General features: G+C 45.6%; 1 protein-coding gene across 2 annotated transcripts in view; it reads right to left on the reverse strand.

Annotated features, from left to right (window-relative positions):
- The window catches only part of HERC3 (HECT and RLD domain containing E3 ubiquitin protein ligase 3), a 119,466-nt gene that overhangs the window by 90,475 nt on the left and 10,565 nt on the right, over nt 1–18,426 (reverse strand). For both annotated transcript variants that reach the window (XM_075351175.1, XM_075351182.1), the window contains exons 2-4: nt 8,084–8,333; nt 6,692–6,851; nt 2,389–2,465 (exon numbers count right to left, since the gene is read on the reverse strand). In XM_075351175.1, the coding sequence (XP_075207290.1) occupies nt 2,389–2,465; nt 6,692–6,851; nt 8,084–8,309 (463 nt within the window). In that variant the 5' untranslated portion in view covers nt 8,310–8,333. The remainder of the gene's footprint in view (nt 1–2,388; nt 2,466–6,691; nt 6,852–8,083; nt 8,334–18,426) is intronic.

An 18,426-nucleotide genomic window follows, 5' to 3' on the forward strand; every position in this document is an offset into this window, starting at 1 on the left:
GCATTGCTCACAGTGAGGGTAGGTGGAACCTGCAGGTAACATAGCCGCACAAGAGGTACAGGTTGCAAAATAACCCTGTGTCTTGGCACCCTTGCTCCTTGTGAACGACATGCTGTTGTCTCCAGGAGAGTGATCACTGAGGGATATATAGCCACAAGCTAACAGTACAGCCGAACCCAGAAAATGTATACAAATATAATATTATATATATATATATATATATATATATATATATATATATATATATATATATATATATATATATATATATATATATATATATATATATATATATATATATATATATATATACAGTTCGGCACTCTATGGGGCCCAGCACCGGGTGACCGGTGTGGCTTACCGACCGCTCAAGCAGCGTGTGGCCCCCAGATTCCCTGCCTCGGGTCTCCCAGAGATGCAGCCAGAAGTCCTCCACCGGCAGAATGTGCTTAAAACATGGCTGTCGGCGTTCACAGGGGAGGAGGGAGCCGTGGGCGTAACTACAAAAGTGCGGGAATCTGGCCCCAGAGTGATTAGTGAGGGGGGCGGAGGACAGCTACGTGTGCTCCAGCCCTCACTGTCGGCGTCAGACCGACCGTCCCGCCCTTACCCCTGACTGGCAGGCCCGGGGGCGGGAGTTTAATGCACTAGGCCGCAAAAGCCGGGGACTAAAGTTAAAACCGCGGCCGGCAAGCAGGCGCTGTCGGCGCGGTAGTCCCGGTCTCATACCAACACCGCAGTCGCTGCAGCGTCTGAGGCCAAGGTGCTCCATGCACCGTCCCCAAGGGGACACAGAGTACCTGTAGATGCAGGGCCCTGTCCCTGATGATACTCAGTCTCCTGTCCGTCAGAATCCCACAGGGGCTGCGGAGGGAGCCCGGTCCCAGTGCCTGGATGACCGGATAGGATCCCACTTCTCCCAGAGCCCCTAAGGGATGGGGAAGGAAAACGGCATGTGGCTCCAGCCTGTGTACCCGCAATGGGTACCTCAACCTTAACAACACCGCCGACTTAGTGGGGTGAGAAGGGAGCATGCCGGGAGCCCTGTTAGAGGCCCTCTTTTCTTCCATCCGATACAATCAGCAGCTGCTGCTGACTAAAATGGGAGCATGAGTGAATGTGTGCCTCCTTCAACACAAAGCAAAAAACTGAGGAGCCCGTGATGCACGGGGGGGGTGTATAGGCAGAGGGGAGGGGTTACACTTTTTAAAGTGTAATACTTTGTGTGGCCTCCGGAGGCAGAAGCTATACACCCCCAATTGTCTGGGTCTCCCAATGGAGCGACAAAGAAATATACATTTGTGTGGTAATAATGACCTGCCATCATGATTCTCCTGATCAGTATGATATTGTGATACCAAACACCCACTTTTTTTTTTTCTTTTTTTTTTTTTTTTTTGCCACAAAAATATTAAAGTATCAGAAATGTATAAAAAAACTAAATAAATAAAAATTAATAAAAATATAAATTTTTGAATGCGTTGCCATTTTCCAAGACTTGTAAAGTCTTCATTTTTCAGTTGATAGAGCTCTGTGATGCATTAATTGTTTGGGGCGAGTTGACATTTTTATTAATACCATTTCGGGATAGATAAGACATTTCAATCGTAAATAACGTTTTTAGATTTTTGGGTTTACTGATTGGACGGATATGGATGCAGTGACACCATGTGTTTATCAACTTTTTTCCACTTTTTACTGTATTTATCTCCCCTTAGGGGACATGAACCTACTATTGTCTGCTTGCTTGTACTAAACACAGCAATTCCCAGTATTGCTGCATTTAGTAAAAATCAGGTTCTCCTTTGAAGACCAACCACGAGCTGACTTTCAATGGAGCTCTGTGATGACAAGCACGGGGGTCTTTAACAGTCCCCCGGCTGTAATAGCAGCACATTGGGACTGCTCAATCACATTATGGGGGCACCAATAGGCATACAGAATGATGCCCTCCTGCCGGGGCGCTGTTAATGCCGCTGCCAGACTGACAGCAACATTTAACAGGTTAACCCTGGCATTGTGTCACAACCATCATCGCCTGGGTAGGGATCAGGCTCACCCACTACTGACTTGCACCATACATATATGGTGCATGTTGGTAAAGGGTTGATTATTGAGCAATTAGTGCTTTGATTCATATACAAATGAGGTGTTAAGTGCTATGGGCGTGACAGCACTTCCACAGCCTGTGCATTTTGAGGTTGTTTCCCTGCCGAGCCCTAGTCGCTTTAGCTTGATTGATAGCGCAATGAATGATGTCTTGAAAGGAAATAAGTTATCAAAACATATGCTATAATACAGTACTCACAGGATAAAAGGAAACAAAAAAACTTTAATATGTAATTGAATAGTTGAGCAGGAGAATGAAGTTGGTAAACAAAGTCCTACCATCTGAAAGTGCCAAACAGTGCTGACTTCCACATGAAACCTGCAATACCTTCTGTTGATTCAATTTTTTTATCAACCTAGAAAAAAAAAACAAAAAAAAAAACAAAAAAAAAAAAAACACACAAAATAGTCAAATATGTGTTTACAACATTTTAAAGGGGTACTCCGGGGAGTTAAAAAAAAATATTTTATTTTAATGGCCATGACCTCAGACTCCAAGATGAGATCCATAGTGCTGGCTGTTCCCCATCCTGACAGTATCTATAATTTAGTATAATGCAGGGATTGCTCCTTGGTGCTCCCCCTTCCTCCTGGGACGTTACATCACACATCAGGGGGCATGGCCTGCTCCCTGCTGCCTAGAAACAGATAGCCCCGATAATATCTGCTTCCCTACAGCTGGAGATCACGGGGCATGGCCACACACCCCTATACATGATGCAACATCCCAGGAGGGAGGGGAAACACCAAGGAGTAGCCCCATGAGGGCCTGGAACAGCACTATGGAACTCTTCTTTATAGTTTATAAAGGCAGGGTCAGCAGAAGAATTTTCTTATCTCCTGGAGAATTTATTTAAACATCTGAAAACATTTGCGAAGATCCCTATGTCATCTACTCAACTAAAGACTTTTGCAGATGATCAAGTACATGATTAATGATGAATATAGAGTTTGACATGAGCGCAGCCCCCCTCTCTGTTTATACAATGGTTTTATAGCTAAGCTGACAAGAACCAGGTGGAAGGAGTACTAAATAATAGGGGTTTCAGAGGGATTCCGGGTGCACGATCCGGATTCTGCATTTTTTTTTTTCTCATTCTCTTTCGTCCCGGATTCCGCTCCTCATTGACATATATTGGCCCGGATTCCAGATCGGATCTCGGACTTCCTTGTTAACCCGCCACTGATCCGCCGGACCCGGATTATTAGCAATCCGCTCAACTCTAGTAAAGTGTCATTCACCACTCAAAACCCATTGAAGCGTTGGTGTAACGCGAAACCTCCGTTGTCTACAGTGCTACCCACATCATCCTTCAACAGTTTTTTAATGAACTCATAATAAAATAACTTTTTTTGCGATGGTGAGTGACACTTTTTTTCCCTGTCTGATCTACATCATAATATGGGCACTTAGATCATTGAACTAGATTATAAAGGTTATGAAACTTGTCATTTAAAACATTTATGTAAACTGTAATTTAGCTGGGAAAGCCTTCAAGTGGAACTCCAGCTGGATGGGAGCATGAATCATTACTTTTTACCTGAAGTTGGAGGAATACTTTAATTTAGAGGGAATACAGTGTTACTCTCAGCCGGGGCAGATTGCTGGGATTTCCAATTATAGAGCTATAGCGACGCTCGCACCCAGCCTGCTCGCCGTCAGGTGTTCTGTACTGTTTGTTCACATTTCACAACCATGATTCATCTGGCACACACTCCAACTCCTTGTTTAGTGTCATATTTCCATTCTAGCGATCACCACAACGGGATTTAACTAGAGAAATGCATTCGGAGCTCTGACCACGTTATACAAAAGCCACAGCAGGTAAGATTAAAAGGTGTATTCTGGTTAGAACAAATCCTCACTAGTGGTGTGTAGGGCCAAGTTTTGGGATCTCAAAGACCACCAAAGCAAGAATCCAGTGTCATCTCACTCACTAGGAAGACCCTTAAGTGGAGAGCTGGAGGACATGCGCCCTACAGCACTGAAAACTATAGTGAAGGCCAGCACAAGACGTTCTGGGAAACGCTGCCTTGCAACCAATGACTCTTTCCTCCCCTTGCCCCATATGACAGCCTAAGACCACCTTGATATAACTCTTCTGGGCTTGTGCTGAAAAAAGTGACATTCAGTAAGTGGACTATATAATGCACAGATCGTTAAGTATATTAACATCAACACTTTGCATACAATTAACTCAAAAAAGGTAAAACTTCATCGGAGCGATACTTTAAAAGGGAATCTGTCAGTAAACTCCCAAACCGAACCTATGAGTATGCAGGTCTTAGGAGATATAAAAGGTGTTGATACATTTATATTTTAATCTAAGGCTATGTGCGCACTTTGCAGTTCAATTCTGCAGCGTTTAAGTCACTGCGTGTGCGTCTCAGAACGCAGCCGAAAAAGCTGCGTTCTGAGACGCATTCTGCAGAACGCAAAGTGCGGCCATTCCTGGAGAGAATTCATGCGTTCTGGATGCTTTCTCTGCCATAGACAGAGTGGGAAAAGCATCCAGAACGCACATTTTTCACAGTACGCACCCACTCGGCTCTGCAGCATCCCCATAGACTTGCAGCAGAGCCGAGTCGGACCGCACTGTCACTGTCATGGCTGGCTGCGGGACACAGCCACGCGATCAGAATGAACTCGGATGAACTTCACCCGACTTCATTGTGATGGCGCGACTATGCGCCGCGGCTTGATTTGCGGTCACACGTGAAGGACTCACCTGTGATCGCAAATCCCCTGAGTGACTGCAGTGAGCCGCACGATCAGCTGTGCTTTCACTCCCGTTACTCGCGGTCACAGCTGCAGTCCTCCACCTTAGAGCAGTGGCTGCGAGTAACCTCAGTGACAGCACAGATGATCGCGCACTTCAGTTGCTGCATGGAGCTCACAGGAGCGGCGGTGTTCTAGTGCCGCTCCTGTCAGCTTCCGACGTAGAAGAGCTGGAAGCGTCGTGGGACCTTGCGTGGATTATGTCGGACCTGGAGGTGTTTTTGAGGAATTAATAAAGAGGTGAAAGAGGGTGTTTGTCTTTCTTTTCAAATAAATGATTTTTTGGATATGTGTCTTTATTTACTTTAACTTTCAGGATCATCATGGAAGGTATCTCGTGGAGACGCCTGTCATGATTAACATAGGACTTAGTGGCAGCTATGGGCTGCTGCCATTAACTCCTTATTACCCAGTTTGCCACCGCACCAGGGCAATTCGGGATCAGCCGGTAAAGTCCCGGGACTGTCGCATCTAATGGATGTGGCAATTCCGGGCGGCTGCTGGCTGATATTGTTAGGCTGGGGAGCTCCCCATAACGTGGAGCTCCCCATCCTGAGAATACCAGCCTTCAGCCGTGTGGCTTTAACCTGGCTGGTATCGAAATGGGGGGGGGGGCCGCACGTCTTTTTTTTATTTTATTTATTTATTTATTTTCCTGCTCGATATAGACACGCCCACCGGCAGCTGTGATTGGTTGCAGTGAGAAAGCTGTCACTCAGCGTGGGGGCGTGTCTGACTGCAACCAATCAGGCGCCGGTGGGCGGGGGAAGCAGGGAATACGTAATGGATTAATGAGCGGCCGGCATTTTCAAAAGAGAAGCCGCCACAGTGTGAACGCCGTGCTGCGCAGCGCCGGTGATGGTGGATCGGTAAGTATGAGAGAGGGGGTGAGAGGGAGAGACCGACATGGACAGAGAGAGAAAGACGAAAGACCTGCCTTTGTTATGTTAAATAAAAACATGTGGATCGCAATAATAATGCAAAGCAAGCGCACTGCTTCACATTTTGGCAGCGATTTACTACAACTCATTGATTTCAATGGGTGTAGAACGCAGCCAAAATGGCAAAAACAATTGACATGCTGCTTCTTTGAACGCATGGTTTTTGCCCAAAATTAGGCAAATTAAACGCAGCGTTTGGAAACGCAAAGTGCGGACAAGAAATTGACATGTTCCATAGACTTTGCTGAAAAATCAAAACGCATGCCTTTTGGCATGAAAACGCTGCAGTTCAAAACGGACCTAAACAGCAGCTGAAAAGCAGGTGGAAACGGAAAGTGCGGACACAGCCTAATACTGGATTCCCGAGTAGTTAACACTTTATTTGTATGTGAGCGAAAGTGCCAAGTGCTCTGGGAGTGGCCGCACCTCTGCCTTGGAGCGTTTCCCTGTCCTGCACGAGACTCTTTAGCTTGATTGAACTATCAGTGTCAAGTCTTGCAAGAAAATCAGACAGCTATCAATCTAGTAAAAGAAGAGGCTGGTGCCGGGCAGGGAAACTCCCTCAGGGGCAAAGGCTCTGGAAGTGCTCTATCATGTCCAGAGCATTTATTGCATCTTTTGCACACTCTCAGAAATGCAGCAACAGATGTAAGATATAAAAGGTGTTGATCAATTTAAATATCAAAGTCCTGTATGCCCATATATGCGGATTGGGGGGTAGCAGAGGAGGAGATTTTACTGACAGATCCACTTTAAAGAAGCAATCCATAAACTGAAGAAATATTTCCATCCCTGCAGTAGAACACTAGAAGCCCTGTCAGCCCTTACACAGTGAGCGAGACAGAGATCCAACCCTTCATACCTTGGAACTGGAATAGAACGCTCTGCAGTGGAATGGCCGAGCTGTCCTTCACTCCCCGCTCCCCAGGAGAACAGCTGACCTTGGCTAGTGAGTGCCACACAGTGTGCCTGGCCACATGCAACATGGGTGACATGTTCATTTGCCAAAGCATTCACATATCCTGAAACAAAAGGCAATAATCACAATGGCTTTACACAAGGAAAGGACATGGAAACAATAATTACATGTAATGAAGTGACACGTAGCAATTCTCTTAAAGCATCCCTCCAGGCATATTCTGCCGTCTGATATACCATGGTGAACGACGAGACTGAACTGCATGCTGAGCAGCACAGCTGCCGAGACTAGGACCCATGCGCTGTACCTGCGGGGTACTGTGTGATCGCCATGGCAACTGTGTCGCTAAGCATGCATTTGTGGGTTTTTATTTCCTATGGAGGGACACAAGTCAATAATACAAGCTTTTTCTCAACTCCATGTATTTAGTCACAATGGGGGGCATTTACCATTGAGTTTGCACCAAGGTTTTCCATTGCTGTAAATGCCTAAGCCAAATTTATTAATGTTTTATGCTATTACACTATTTTTAATACCTAAAAATGATGAAAAACAGTCAACATGGCATAGTCGTGGACATCAAGGACTTATGATTGCATTTTCACATTAATAAAGGCATATTGTACACAAGTCATAGCTGTGTGAGCCGCTTCCCAACACGACCATCTTCCATTTTTGTTTGCAGTTTCGTTTTTCCTCCAGTTCTTCCAAAATAAAATACATTTTTCCGCTGAGATTGCCCTATGAGGGATTGGTTTTTGAGGGACAAGTTGTACATTATACTGCAATACCACAGTCACCTATGAAAGTTGGATTTCATAGAATAACAATCATGAAGGCACAGGGGTCTCCAGTAGCCCCCGACTCTCATGACAACCCCTCTGCACTCCGCGACTGAAAGATATCATGTCCACTATAAGAAGTGGACAGAGGCTCTACTCCCAGGTGTTAAAAGGCAGATCATGGCTGAACAACAGCCATCATCTGCCAGGTATGGTGCGGGCTCAGCTCCTGAAGCCGCACCAAAGACAGGATATATGTTTGGCACATTGGTCTCTAGCCTTGTCCTGTAATTGGAAATTGTATTCATTAAATTGTCAAAATGTGGGCAAAATTTCAGCATTGATATGCAACATTTGACACTTTGGTCTCCTGATCTTATCCATCAAGTTCCAGAGATGTAATTTGAGCCAAATTTATCATTAGGATGCAATATTTGCTAAAATATGAAATGGAATTGAAAAGAGTAGTCTAAATATTGGGTGAAAATTATCGCATCATGTGGGCCCATGTCCATCGCTCTCCTAGGAGAAGATAAGAATATACTAGTCATACCTGGTGTGATGTCCTCGTGATCATGACCAAGCTGGCCCGCGCCGTTACAACCACAGCTATACACTCGCCCATCTTCTAGTAGAAACACAGAATGATCCTCTCCACAGGCCACTTGACTAATAACGTTAGAAAGGGGGAAGGTCGATATTCTGGGCTCCGGGGTAATAGTTAAAATTCCATGACTAAATCCAAGTTGTCCAAAAGCAGACTGCCCCCAACATAACATGGCTAGTCATAAGGTTCCGGATACCTGAAATACAAGAAGACATGATATGGAGGTGACCATCACTGAAGTAAGGAGGTTGCTATAAATCCTTCGAGAACTAGTTTGATCCATCACATATTCTTCCTAACTGCTCTATACACATGAAACATATGTGGATTTTCAATACTGAAAGTTAAAGGGAATCTGTCAGCAGATTTTTTTGTATGGTACCTGTCTCTACATTAGTCTAATTCCAACAATCCAAGGTAAAATCAAGGCTTTATTAATCCATTAAAAACAAGTGCATGGCGGCAGAATTATGCATTTCGGAAGACACGTCCTTATTCATAGTCTGCCGGATAATCGTGAGCAAAGGTTTACTAAAGTCCTGGAAGCAGGAAATGGCAAATAAACAGGTAAACAGGTGATGCGAGAAACAAAGCAGATGAGGCATACAATCATCATTAGAAATTCAATACAACTACAGCAAATAGTTTTTAACATTCATCCCCTTAGGTATCCTAGTCTCCATGGAGAATTTCCACCATGCTTCTTTTTTGTGCAAAATATTGTTGATGCAGTCGTCCAGTACCCTTTGCAGAAAACTCCCCCAAAGTATGATGTTTCCACCCCCATGTGTCACGGTTGAGACACTGTTCTTGGGGTTGTAATCATCCTTCTTCCGCCAAATACGACAAGTGGTGTTAATACCAAAAAGTTCCATTTTCGGCTCATATGACCACATGACCTTCTCCAATGCCTCCTCTGGATCACCCAGATGATCATTGGTCAACTTCAAAAGGGCATGGACATGTGCCGTGAGCAGGGGGACATTGCGTGCCCTGCAGGATTTAAAAATACATGATGGCGTAGTGTGTTACTAACAGTAATCTTTGAGACTGGTCAAAGCTCTCTTCAGGTCACTGACCAGGTCCTCCTATGTAGTTCTGGGCTAATTCCTGACCTTTTGTAGAATCCTACTCACCCCACCGGGCGAGATTTTGCATGTAGCCCCTGACTGAGTAAGATTGACAGTCATCTTGCGTTTCTTCTTTTTTTCTAATAATTACGCCAACAGTTGTTGCCTTCTCACCAAGCTGCTTGCCCATTGTCCTGCAGCACATCCCAGCCTTATGCACATCTACAATTTTGTTCCCAGTGTCCTTAGACAGCTCTTTGGTCTCGGACATGGTGGGAGGTTGGTGTGTGATTGACTGTGTGGACAGGTGTATTTTTTTACAGGTAAAAAGTTCAAACAGGTGCAATTAATACAGGAAATGAGAGCAGGATCTGAAAAAAGATCTGTATCGCTACAGAAAACTGGCCTAAATTATAAGAAGATTGCCAACACCCTGAAACTGAGCTGCAGCACGGTGGCAATGACCAAACAGCGGTTTAACAAAGTAGGTTCCACACAGAACAGGCCTCGTCATGGTAGACCAAAGAAGTTGAGAGAACATTCTCAACATCATATACAGATTTCAAAATGGATGTATGAGCGCTGCCAGCATTCCTGCAGAGGTTAAAAAGGAAGGGGGGGGGGGCAGCCTGTCTGTGCTCAGACCATACTCCGCACACTGCATCAAATTGGTCTACATGGATGTCATCCCAGAAGGAAGCCTCTTTTAAAGATGACACACAAGAAAGTCTGCAGTTTGTTGAAGACAAGCTAAGAACATAAATTACTGTTTAACCTTATTTGGTTCAGATGGTGTCAAGCATATAAATTGGCAACCAAGTGAGGAGTACAAAGACAAGTGTGTCTTGCCTACAGTCAAGCATGGTGGTTTGAGGCTACATGAGTGCTGCCGGTTGTGGGGAGTTATAATTCATTGAGGGAACCATAAATGCCAACATGTACTGTGCTATACTGAAACAGAGCAGGATCCCCTCCTTTCAGAAACTGAACTGCAAGGCAATATTCCAACATAATAACAACCGAAAAAACACCTCCAAGATGACCACTGCTTTACTAAAGAAACTGAGGATAAAAGGTGGACTGGCCATGAGTCTCCAGACCTAAATACTATTGAGCATCTGTGCCACCTCCTCAAACGGAAGGTGGAGGAGTGCAAGGTATCAAACATTTCCCAGCTCTGTGATGTCATCATGGAGGAGTGGAAGATGATCCCAAAAGCAACCTGTGAAGTGCTAGTGAATTCCATGCCCAAGAGAGTGAAGACGGTGCTTGAAAATAATGGGGGCCACATACTTTGGGCACAAGTTGGCTATTTTCACTTAGGGGGTGTGTTGAGCTATTTAGAGGGCACCAAATTTACACGATTGTACAAGCTGTACAGTACAACACTACTTTATATTGTATCAAAGTGTCATATCTTCAGTGTTGTGTCATGAAAATATAGAAAATATTTACAAAAATGTGAGGGTGTACTGAGCTGCATATCAGTGCTTGGGCATGGTTGAACTTCATAGGATTCATAGGGAGCAGCTAGTCAGGTAGTGATAATCTCCTGCCGATCAAACACTCATTGTATGGAGGAGACAACAGTACAAAGCCTAATAAATGACATCAATTTAATCAGTGGCTCAGTCCCTACATCACGCACAGCCAGATACATTATAGAGTACTGAGACGTCCTGCTGAGGAGACAACAGACTCGGTCATAACCTGGACACAGCTTAATGACTAGCATATGACTCCGACAAGTGCAATGCGAGAAAAAAAAGGGATCGCACTTGGACCAACATTATTCAGGGCAGTGCAGATCTTTGATTTTTTTCTCAGCTGTATTTTTCCTGAGTAAAATGTCATAAGCTGTGAGTGGACCCGTAATCGGATGAGAACCACCTATTATTGCCATCCTAGTGACACTCTTTTTTTTATGGATACATTACAATTTTGAAGCACAGGACAATGTAAATGATCCTGTAAATGATTGAAAATGAATAATAGCTGATGAAAAAGAATGGATTGTATCCGGACAGCACACTGATGACAAGTGTGAAAAAAAAAAAAAAAAAAAAAAAATAGTCCTACTTTCCTGTCGGACCACTATTTTATATGCTAGTGTAAGCAAAAGCTTACAATTGGCCACACACACACACACACACACACACAGAATACTGGAGTTTGGGAAACACTGCTCTAAAGACTTTCAGCATTATCTACTGGTTTCCGATCTTAGACTGAAGAGTAAAATCTTGAACCAGTAGCAACCTTAGGACTTGTATCAGTCTAGCAAATGGGACCCCTTTGCGCGTCGCTACCACCAGTCTGACAAATGGGACCCCTTTGCGCGTCACTACCATCAGTCTGGCAAATGGGACCCCTTTGCACATTGCTACCATCAGTCTGGCAGATGAGGCCCGTTTGCGCGTCACTACCACCAGTCTAGCAAATGGGACCCCTTTGCGCATCGCTACCACCAGTCTGGCAGATGGGGTCCCTTTGCGCGTCGCTACCACCAGTCTGGCAAATGGGACCCCTTTGCGCGTCGCTACCACCAGTCTGGCAGATGGGGTCCCTTTGCGCGTCACTACCACTAGTCTGGCAGATGGGGCCCCTTTGCGCGTCGCTACCACCAGTCTGGCAGATGGGGCCCCTTTGCGCGTCGCTACCACCAGTCTGGCAAATGGGACCCCTTTGCGCATCGCTACCACCAGTCTGGCAGATGGGGCCCCTTTGCGCGTCGGTTCCACCAGTCTGGCAGATGGGGTCCCTTTGCGCGTCGCTACCACCAGTCTGGCAGATGGGGTCCCTTTGCGCGTCGCTACCACTAGTCTGGCAGATGGGGTCCCTTTGCGCGTCGCTACCACTAGTCTGGCAGATGGGGTCCCTTTGCGCGTCACTACCACTAGTCTGGCAGATGGGGCCCCTTTGCGCATCGCTACCACCAGTCTGGCAGATGGGGCCCCTTTGCGCGTCGGTTCCACCAGTCTGGCAGATGGGGTCCCTTTGAACGTCGCTACCACCAGTCTGGCAGATGGGGTCCCTTTGCGCGTCGCTACCACCAGTCTGGCAGATGGGGCCCCTTTGCGCATCGCTACCACCAGTCTGGCAGATGGGGCCCCTTTGCGCGTTGCTACCACCAGTCTGGCAGATGGGGCCCCTTTGCAGGTCACCATCACTGGAGAGGGCGCTGAACAGACATGGCTCTCTCCCTTCAAGTCTCTGAACCTTGACTGGAGTCACCCTTTAATGCTGTGCATTTTCCAGCTGACAGCCTATATATTGAGCAGATCTATGACTTCAGTCACGTATTTCTTGCACTGACGAAATGTTACATACGCTGGGGCTCCATGCACATTGGACAGACGTTTACCTCCTGGCTGATGCGTCACAGTCCCAGTTTATAATCACAGTACAGTGGGCAGAGTTCATCTGTGTAACCTGGAAGTATGGCACGCCTTATTAATGGATTTTACCACTTCTCAGCTAGGAACCTCCCTGAACACTGAGCTTTCTAGAAATGCTCCTCCACAAGCCTGGAAATCCCCAGAAGACGGCCGACATGTCAAGGGAAAGAAAAATTATTACCCAGTATGACTCCAGGCTGTGTTCTAGCAATGCTGCATTTTCATTTTCTCTGTGACATTGTAACAGGAAATAACCAGATGTGGATTGTGCAGACGCGACTTCGTGGCCCTCCATCCTTTTCTTTATTAAACCAATGCCATGTTTAGTACTAGAGGACCCCTTTAATGTAAGAACAAGTCAATGGGAACCTGACAGGCGATTCCTGCGGCCGGAAGTGCTCTACTATGGCAGCCACGTTTGTTTCACTCTGGTACCCTGCGACATTGCAGGACGGAGATTAGACGTCGTACATGACTAGTCCATGGGGCCGGTCCCCGCCCGCTCCATAGACTGAAAGGTCTTCTATAATACAGAGGGAGAGACCTCTCAGTCCAGATGATCGGGGTGTAGGGGGGGGTAATCTTCCTCTTGGACTAGTTTTCCATCGGCCCTGCAGTGTCACAGAGTAAAGCATACCTGGCTACAATATTAGAGCCATTCTACAACTCATGATTAGGGCTGAGCGGATCCGGACTGTAAAGGTCAAGATCTGCGCTGTTTCTGGGTGCTGGATTCAAATCCGGAATTCCAGGTGCACAATCCAAATCCAGCACTGGGGAAAATAAATTGAAAAATAAAGAAAAACAGAAATAAAACAGCGTTTCATACTTACCGAGACTGTGTCATGGCGGCACACTGCATTCGGGTCGCGCATTCACTGCCTGTACTGTGCATCGTATACACACAGCTTTCAGTGTTTTTCCCGACCACCGGCCGTCCTCTCGTCTGTTATTGGTTGCAGGCAGATGCGCCCCCAGCCTGTCATTTTACACATGTGCGATCTCGAAAGATCGCACTTGCGATCTAGAATTTCACATCACTAACGAGATCGCTAGTGATGTCGCAGTGTGCAAAGTACCCCTTAGGCTATGTGCCCACGGGAGAAAATACCTGCAGATTTATCTGCGGAAAACCCGCAAATTTTCTGGATTTTCCAGATAAATCTGCAGGTTTATGCAAGTACAGACACTCCCCATGTTATCCTATGGGACATGGGTTGTGCTGTGTCCATGGTGCGGATATGTGCGGAACATGCTGAGGATGTCCGCAGCCGCATGTAATTGAATGTCAATTATTTCTGCGGAAATCCAGGCCCTCCACTATGGAGATAGAGACCGGGACTTCCACAGGTAAGTCGCACGAATGCCCGCAGGTTTACCGCAGCTATTTCGCTAGAATCCCTCAGCAATGTATAGCTGCGGTTTCCAGGGAGCAGCTGCAGGAAACCTGCGGATGTACCTGCGGATATATCTGGGCACCGTGGGCACATAGCCTTACTGAGGGAAGGAGTTTGTTGGCCAAGTTCTCATGATACATAACCTCATCCATCCTCTCTTCAGTACGGTGCAGTCAGCCAGTTCCCTTTGCAGAAAAGCACCCCTCAAGTATGTTTCCACTCCCATGCTTCACAGTTGGGATGCTAGTCTTGAGGTTGTACTCAGCTTCCTTCTTCGTCCAAACATGGCGGGTGGTGTTTGATACCAATAAGTTCTATTTTGGCTCATCTTACAACATACCTCCTCAGGATCCTGCAGATGGTCATTGGTGAACTTTAAACAGGCCTGGACATTTGCAGTTGTGAGCATTGGGACCTTGCGTGCCATGCAGGATTTTAATCCATGACGGCGTAATGTGTTACTAACGGTAAAGTTTGAGGCTGTGGGTCCCAGTTCTTTTCAGGTCATTGACCAGGTGCTGCTGTTTAGTTCTGGGCTGATTCCTGCCCTTTCTCAGAATCATCCGTACCCCACGAGACGAGATCTTGCATGGAGCCCCAGACTGAGTAAGATTGACTGTCATCTTTTATTTCTCCCATTTTCTTATAAGTGCGCCAACAGTTGTTGCCTTCTCACCAAGTTGCTTGCCTATTGTCCTATAGCACATCCCAGCCTTGATCAAGTCTACAATTTTGTCCCTGTTGTCCTTAGACAGCTCCTTGGTCTTGGCCATGGTGGAGAGGATGGAATGTGATTGACTGTAGGCAAGTGTCTTTTCTACAGGAAACAGGTTCAAAACAGGTGCAATTAATACAGATATTGAGTGCAAAGTAGGAGGGCTTCTTTAAAAAAAAATAAAAAAAAAAAATACCAGGTCTGGGAAAGCCAGAATTCTTGCTGTTTAGTAGGTGATCAAATACTTATTTCATACAATAAAATGCAAATTAATTATTTTAAAATCATACAATGTGATTTTTTTGGATTCTGTCTGTCACAGTTTAAAGTGGGCTTTACACGCTACGATATCGTTAATGAATTATCGTCGGGGTCACGGTGTTTGTGACGCACATTTGGCGTCATTAACGATATCGCAGTGTGTAACACTTATGAGCGACCTTAAACTATCGCAAAAGCGGTCAAAATCGTTTGCCGCGGAGAGGTCATCCTGAAACATAAAATCATTTTCTGCTTATTAGTGATGTTGTTCCTCGTTCCTGCGGCAACATACATGGCTATATGTGACACCGCAGGAGCGACGAACATCTCCTTACCTGCCTCCACGGCCAATACGGAAGGAAGGAGGTGGGCGGAATGTTACGTCCCGCTCATCTCCTCCCCTCCGCTTCTATTGGACGCTTGCCGTCTGACGCCGAATGAACCGCCTCCTTAGAAAGGAGGCGGTTCGCTGGCCACAGCGACGTCGCACAGCAGGTATGTGCGTGTGACGCTGCCGTAGCGGTAATGTTCGCTACGGCAGCGATCACCACATATCGGTCGTACGACGGGGGGCGGGTGCTATCGCGCTCGACATTGCCAGCAAATGCTAGCGATGTCGCAGCGTGTAAAGCCCGCTTTAGTGTACCTACGATAAAAATTACTGACCTCTCCATTCCGCTCCATTCCTTGTACGTGGGAAAACTTCCAAAATCGGCAGTGTATCAAATACAGTACATATTTTCCTCACTGTATGGGGCACTGCAAGCTCCCATACGAGGAGGAAGGAGTGTGAGATAAAGTGGCTCATGTGCAAAGAGTGCACAAAAATTCCACTGCTACAACTATAGGCGCACCTTACATGCGATGGATTCCACTCTCGCCTCTCTGTCCCACCCAGAAAGGGGAGATTCTGGTAACGGTACTAGGGAAATACCTGAAGTACACTGACGTCATCCAAAAGTAAACTTTCCCTTTTAGGGGTTTTTCTGGCTTCACATTTTTGCACATCATCGGCATGTATGCGTTGGGGTTAGATCCACACTGCTTTTCCATCTCTGCTGCTCCTGCCCCAGTGACTGTTTACCGGCTACAGTGGTGACATTACATCAACAGAGCTCCAATCACTGGGCTCAGCAACTCACGCCATGTATATCCTGCGTACAGACAGGATTCGCGAGGCTCCCAGAACTGGAGATACAACAGTGATCATGAGGACAAGAAGTTTTTCAGAATGTTCTTCTGAGTAATACTAGTGTAGAAAATTACACTAAACAAGGAATGGCTGCTAACAGGGAGCAGTATACTGACTGTATCAAATCTGTAGCATTAGGAGATTTTGGAGCCTTTACAGTCTATGCTATCTACACTTGTATGTCTTTTCCATGAAAAATCCTGCTTTTATCAAATGAGTTGCATAATAAATAGAAAATATAGTCCAGACATTGACTAGGTGAGAAATAATGAGTTTTACTTGAAATAATAATTTTCTCCTATAAACTTTGCTTTCGTCACAGAATGCTCCCTTGCAGCAATTACAGACCTTTGGCATTCTAGCTGTTAATTTTCTGCGGTAATCTGGAGATATTTCAGCCCATGCTTCCAGAAGCCCCTCCCACAAGTTGGATTGGCTTGATGGGCACTTTTTGCATACCATACGGCCTTTGCTTTGAATGACTTCAGCACATCTGCGGTCACAAGACATAACTAGTGTCACACTGCTCTGGTGTAATTTTGGTCCACTCCTCTTGCAAGTATTTTCCAGAGGTTTTCTATTGGGTTTAGATCAGGACTTTGGGCTGGCTATTTCATTGTTTCAATGTTTTCTGTTTCAAGGAACTGTTTTACTCATTTAGCTGTGTGACAAGAGGCATTGTCCTACAAGAAAATTACTGTCTGATTGAGTGATGAACACAAGTAAGGAACCACGTGTTCTTGAAGAAGGTTCTGATACACACTTGCATTCACTCTGTCAAGTAGCTGTATGAGAGGTCCAACTCTTGCTGCAGAAAGCATTCCCCAAACCATGACACTTCCCCCACCACCTTTCACTGACTTCTTAACACACTTTGGGTTCAGTCTTTGTCAACGAACATAATGTTTCCCTTCAGACCCAAATAAATTGAACTTGCTTTCATCACTAAAATAAACTGTGGCCACTTCTCTCCCCACACACCATGCTCCTCACCAAACGGGAGTCTAGCCTTTTGATTCTTTCAGCTAATGAAGTTTGGTCAATGCAGAGTGGGATTTCAGTCCAAATACTCTTAAACGTTGTGGCACTGTATGATGAGACAGATCCTTACCCTATTCAGTGCTGAACTGGTGAGCAATTCCATCTGCAGTGGTGAAACAATTACCCATGAAGCGTCTCTGCATTATCCTGTCCTCTCTTGCAAGGGTGACCAGCCTTCTTGGGGAATTTGAAGGAGTTTTTGATGTTGAAAAAATGCAATTCTTGAAATCAGACTTGGAATGACCAATTTCGCTTGCTACGGTTGATGGGGTCACCCCTTTGGCCTTTATCTGGACAACTTGCTGCCGGAGAATTTCAGTCACTTTGGAACAGCACACCATTTTTGCAAAGTCAGTGCAATCTGGAAAGTTAGGCTGCCATTAAGGCCCCCTTCACACGTCAGTGAAAAACACATACGTTTTTAACTGACGTGATAAAGATGCCTATGTCCTTCCGTGTGCCATGATTTTGGCACACGTGTACTATCTGTGATAGCACACAGAGATCAGGCCCTTCTACTCACCTGTCCATGCCGCTGCTGACCATGGTGCTGTGTCCGCCTGCTGCTGCTTCCAGGCCGGAACAGTGCAGTACATATTCAAGAGCATAATTAGCCGGCCTGGAAGCAGAGACAGCATCACTGGAGATGGGGAGTTTAAAAGACTTTTTATTTTAAATGTATGTGTTTTTTCTGGTACATGTTTCATGGACCACACTGCTCTGTGGCTGTGTGGTCCATGGGACACCAGTGATGCTGAAGAAAAACGGACATGCCTCCGTGCGAAACACACGGACACGCGTGTGAGCCGCACGGAAACATGGTCAGCGAGAAATCACTGATGTGTGCGCAGACCCATTGATTTTAATGGGTCTCCGTATGTCCGTGATTATGGTACGTAAAAAACTACAACATACGTACCAGAACCACTGACATGGTAAGGGGGCCTTACATAGGGTTTGTCAAATAATTGAGGAAATTAGCACTAGAAGCCAGATTAACACCTATAACTTGCAGGTATCTGAATGTGTTCTCTAATTTTGATCCGTGTTCTTTTACATTGATCTCATTTACATATTTATGTTGTGCTTTACAATAAAATCAATTTATGAAATAAGCTTAAAACACAGCTCGTTTACTCATGTTAAGATATAATCACATAGGACGACACAATGACCGCAACATTTAGGAAATTGTGCGTTCTCTAATTTTGATCT

Source organism: Anomaloglossus baeobatrachus, chromosome 1 (assembly GCF_048569485.1).
Source record: "Anomaloglossus baeobatrachus isolate aAnoBae1 chromosome 1, aAnoBae1.hap1, whole genome shotgun sequence".
NCBI classification, from domain to species: Eukaryota; Metazoa; Chordata; class Amphibia; order Anura; family Aromobatidae; genus Anomaloglossus; species Anomaloglossus baeobatrachus.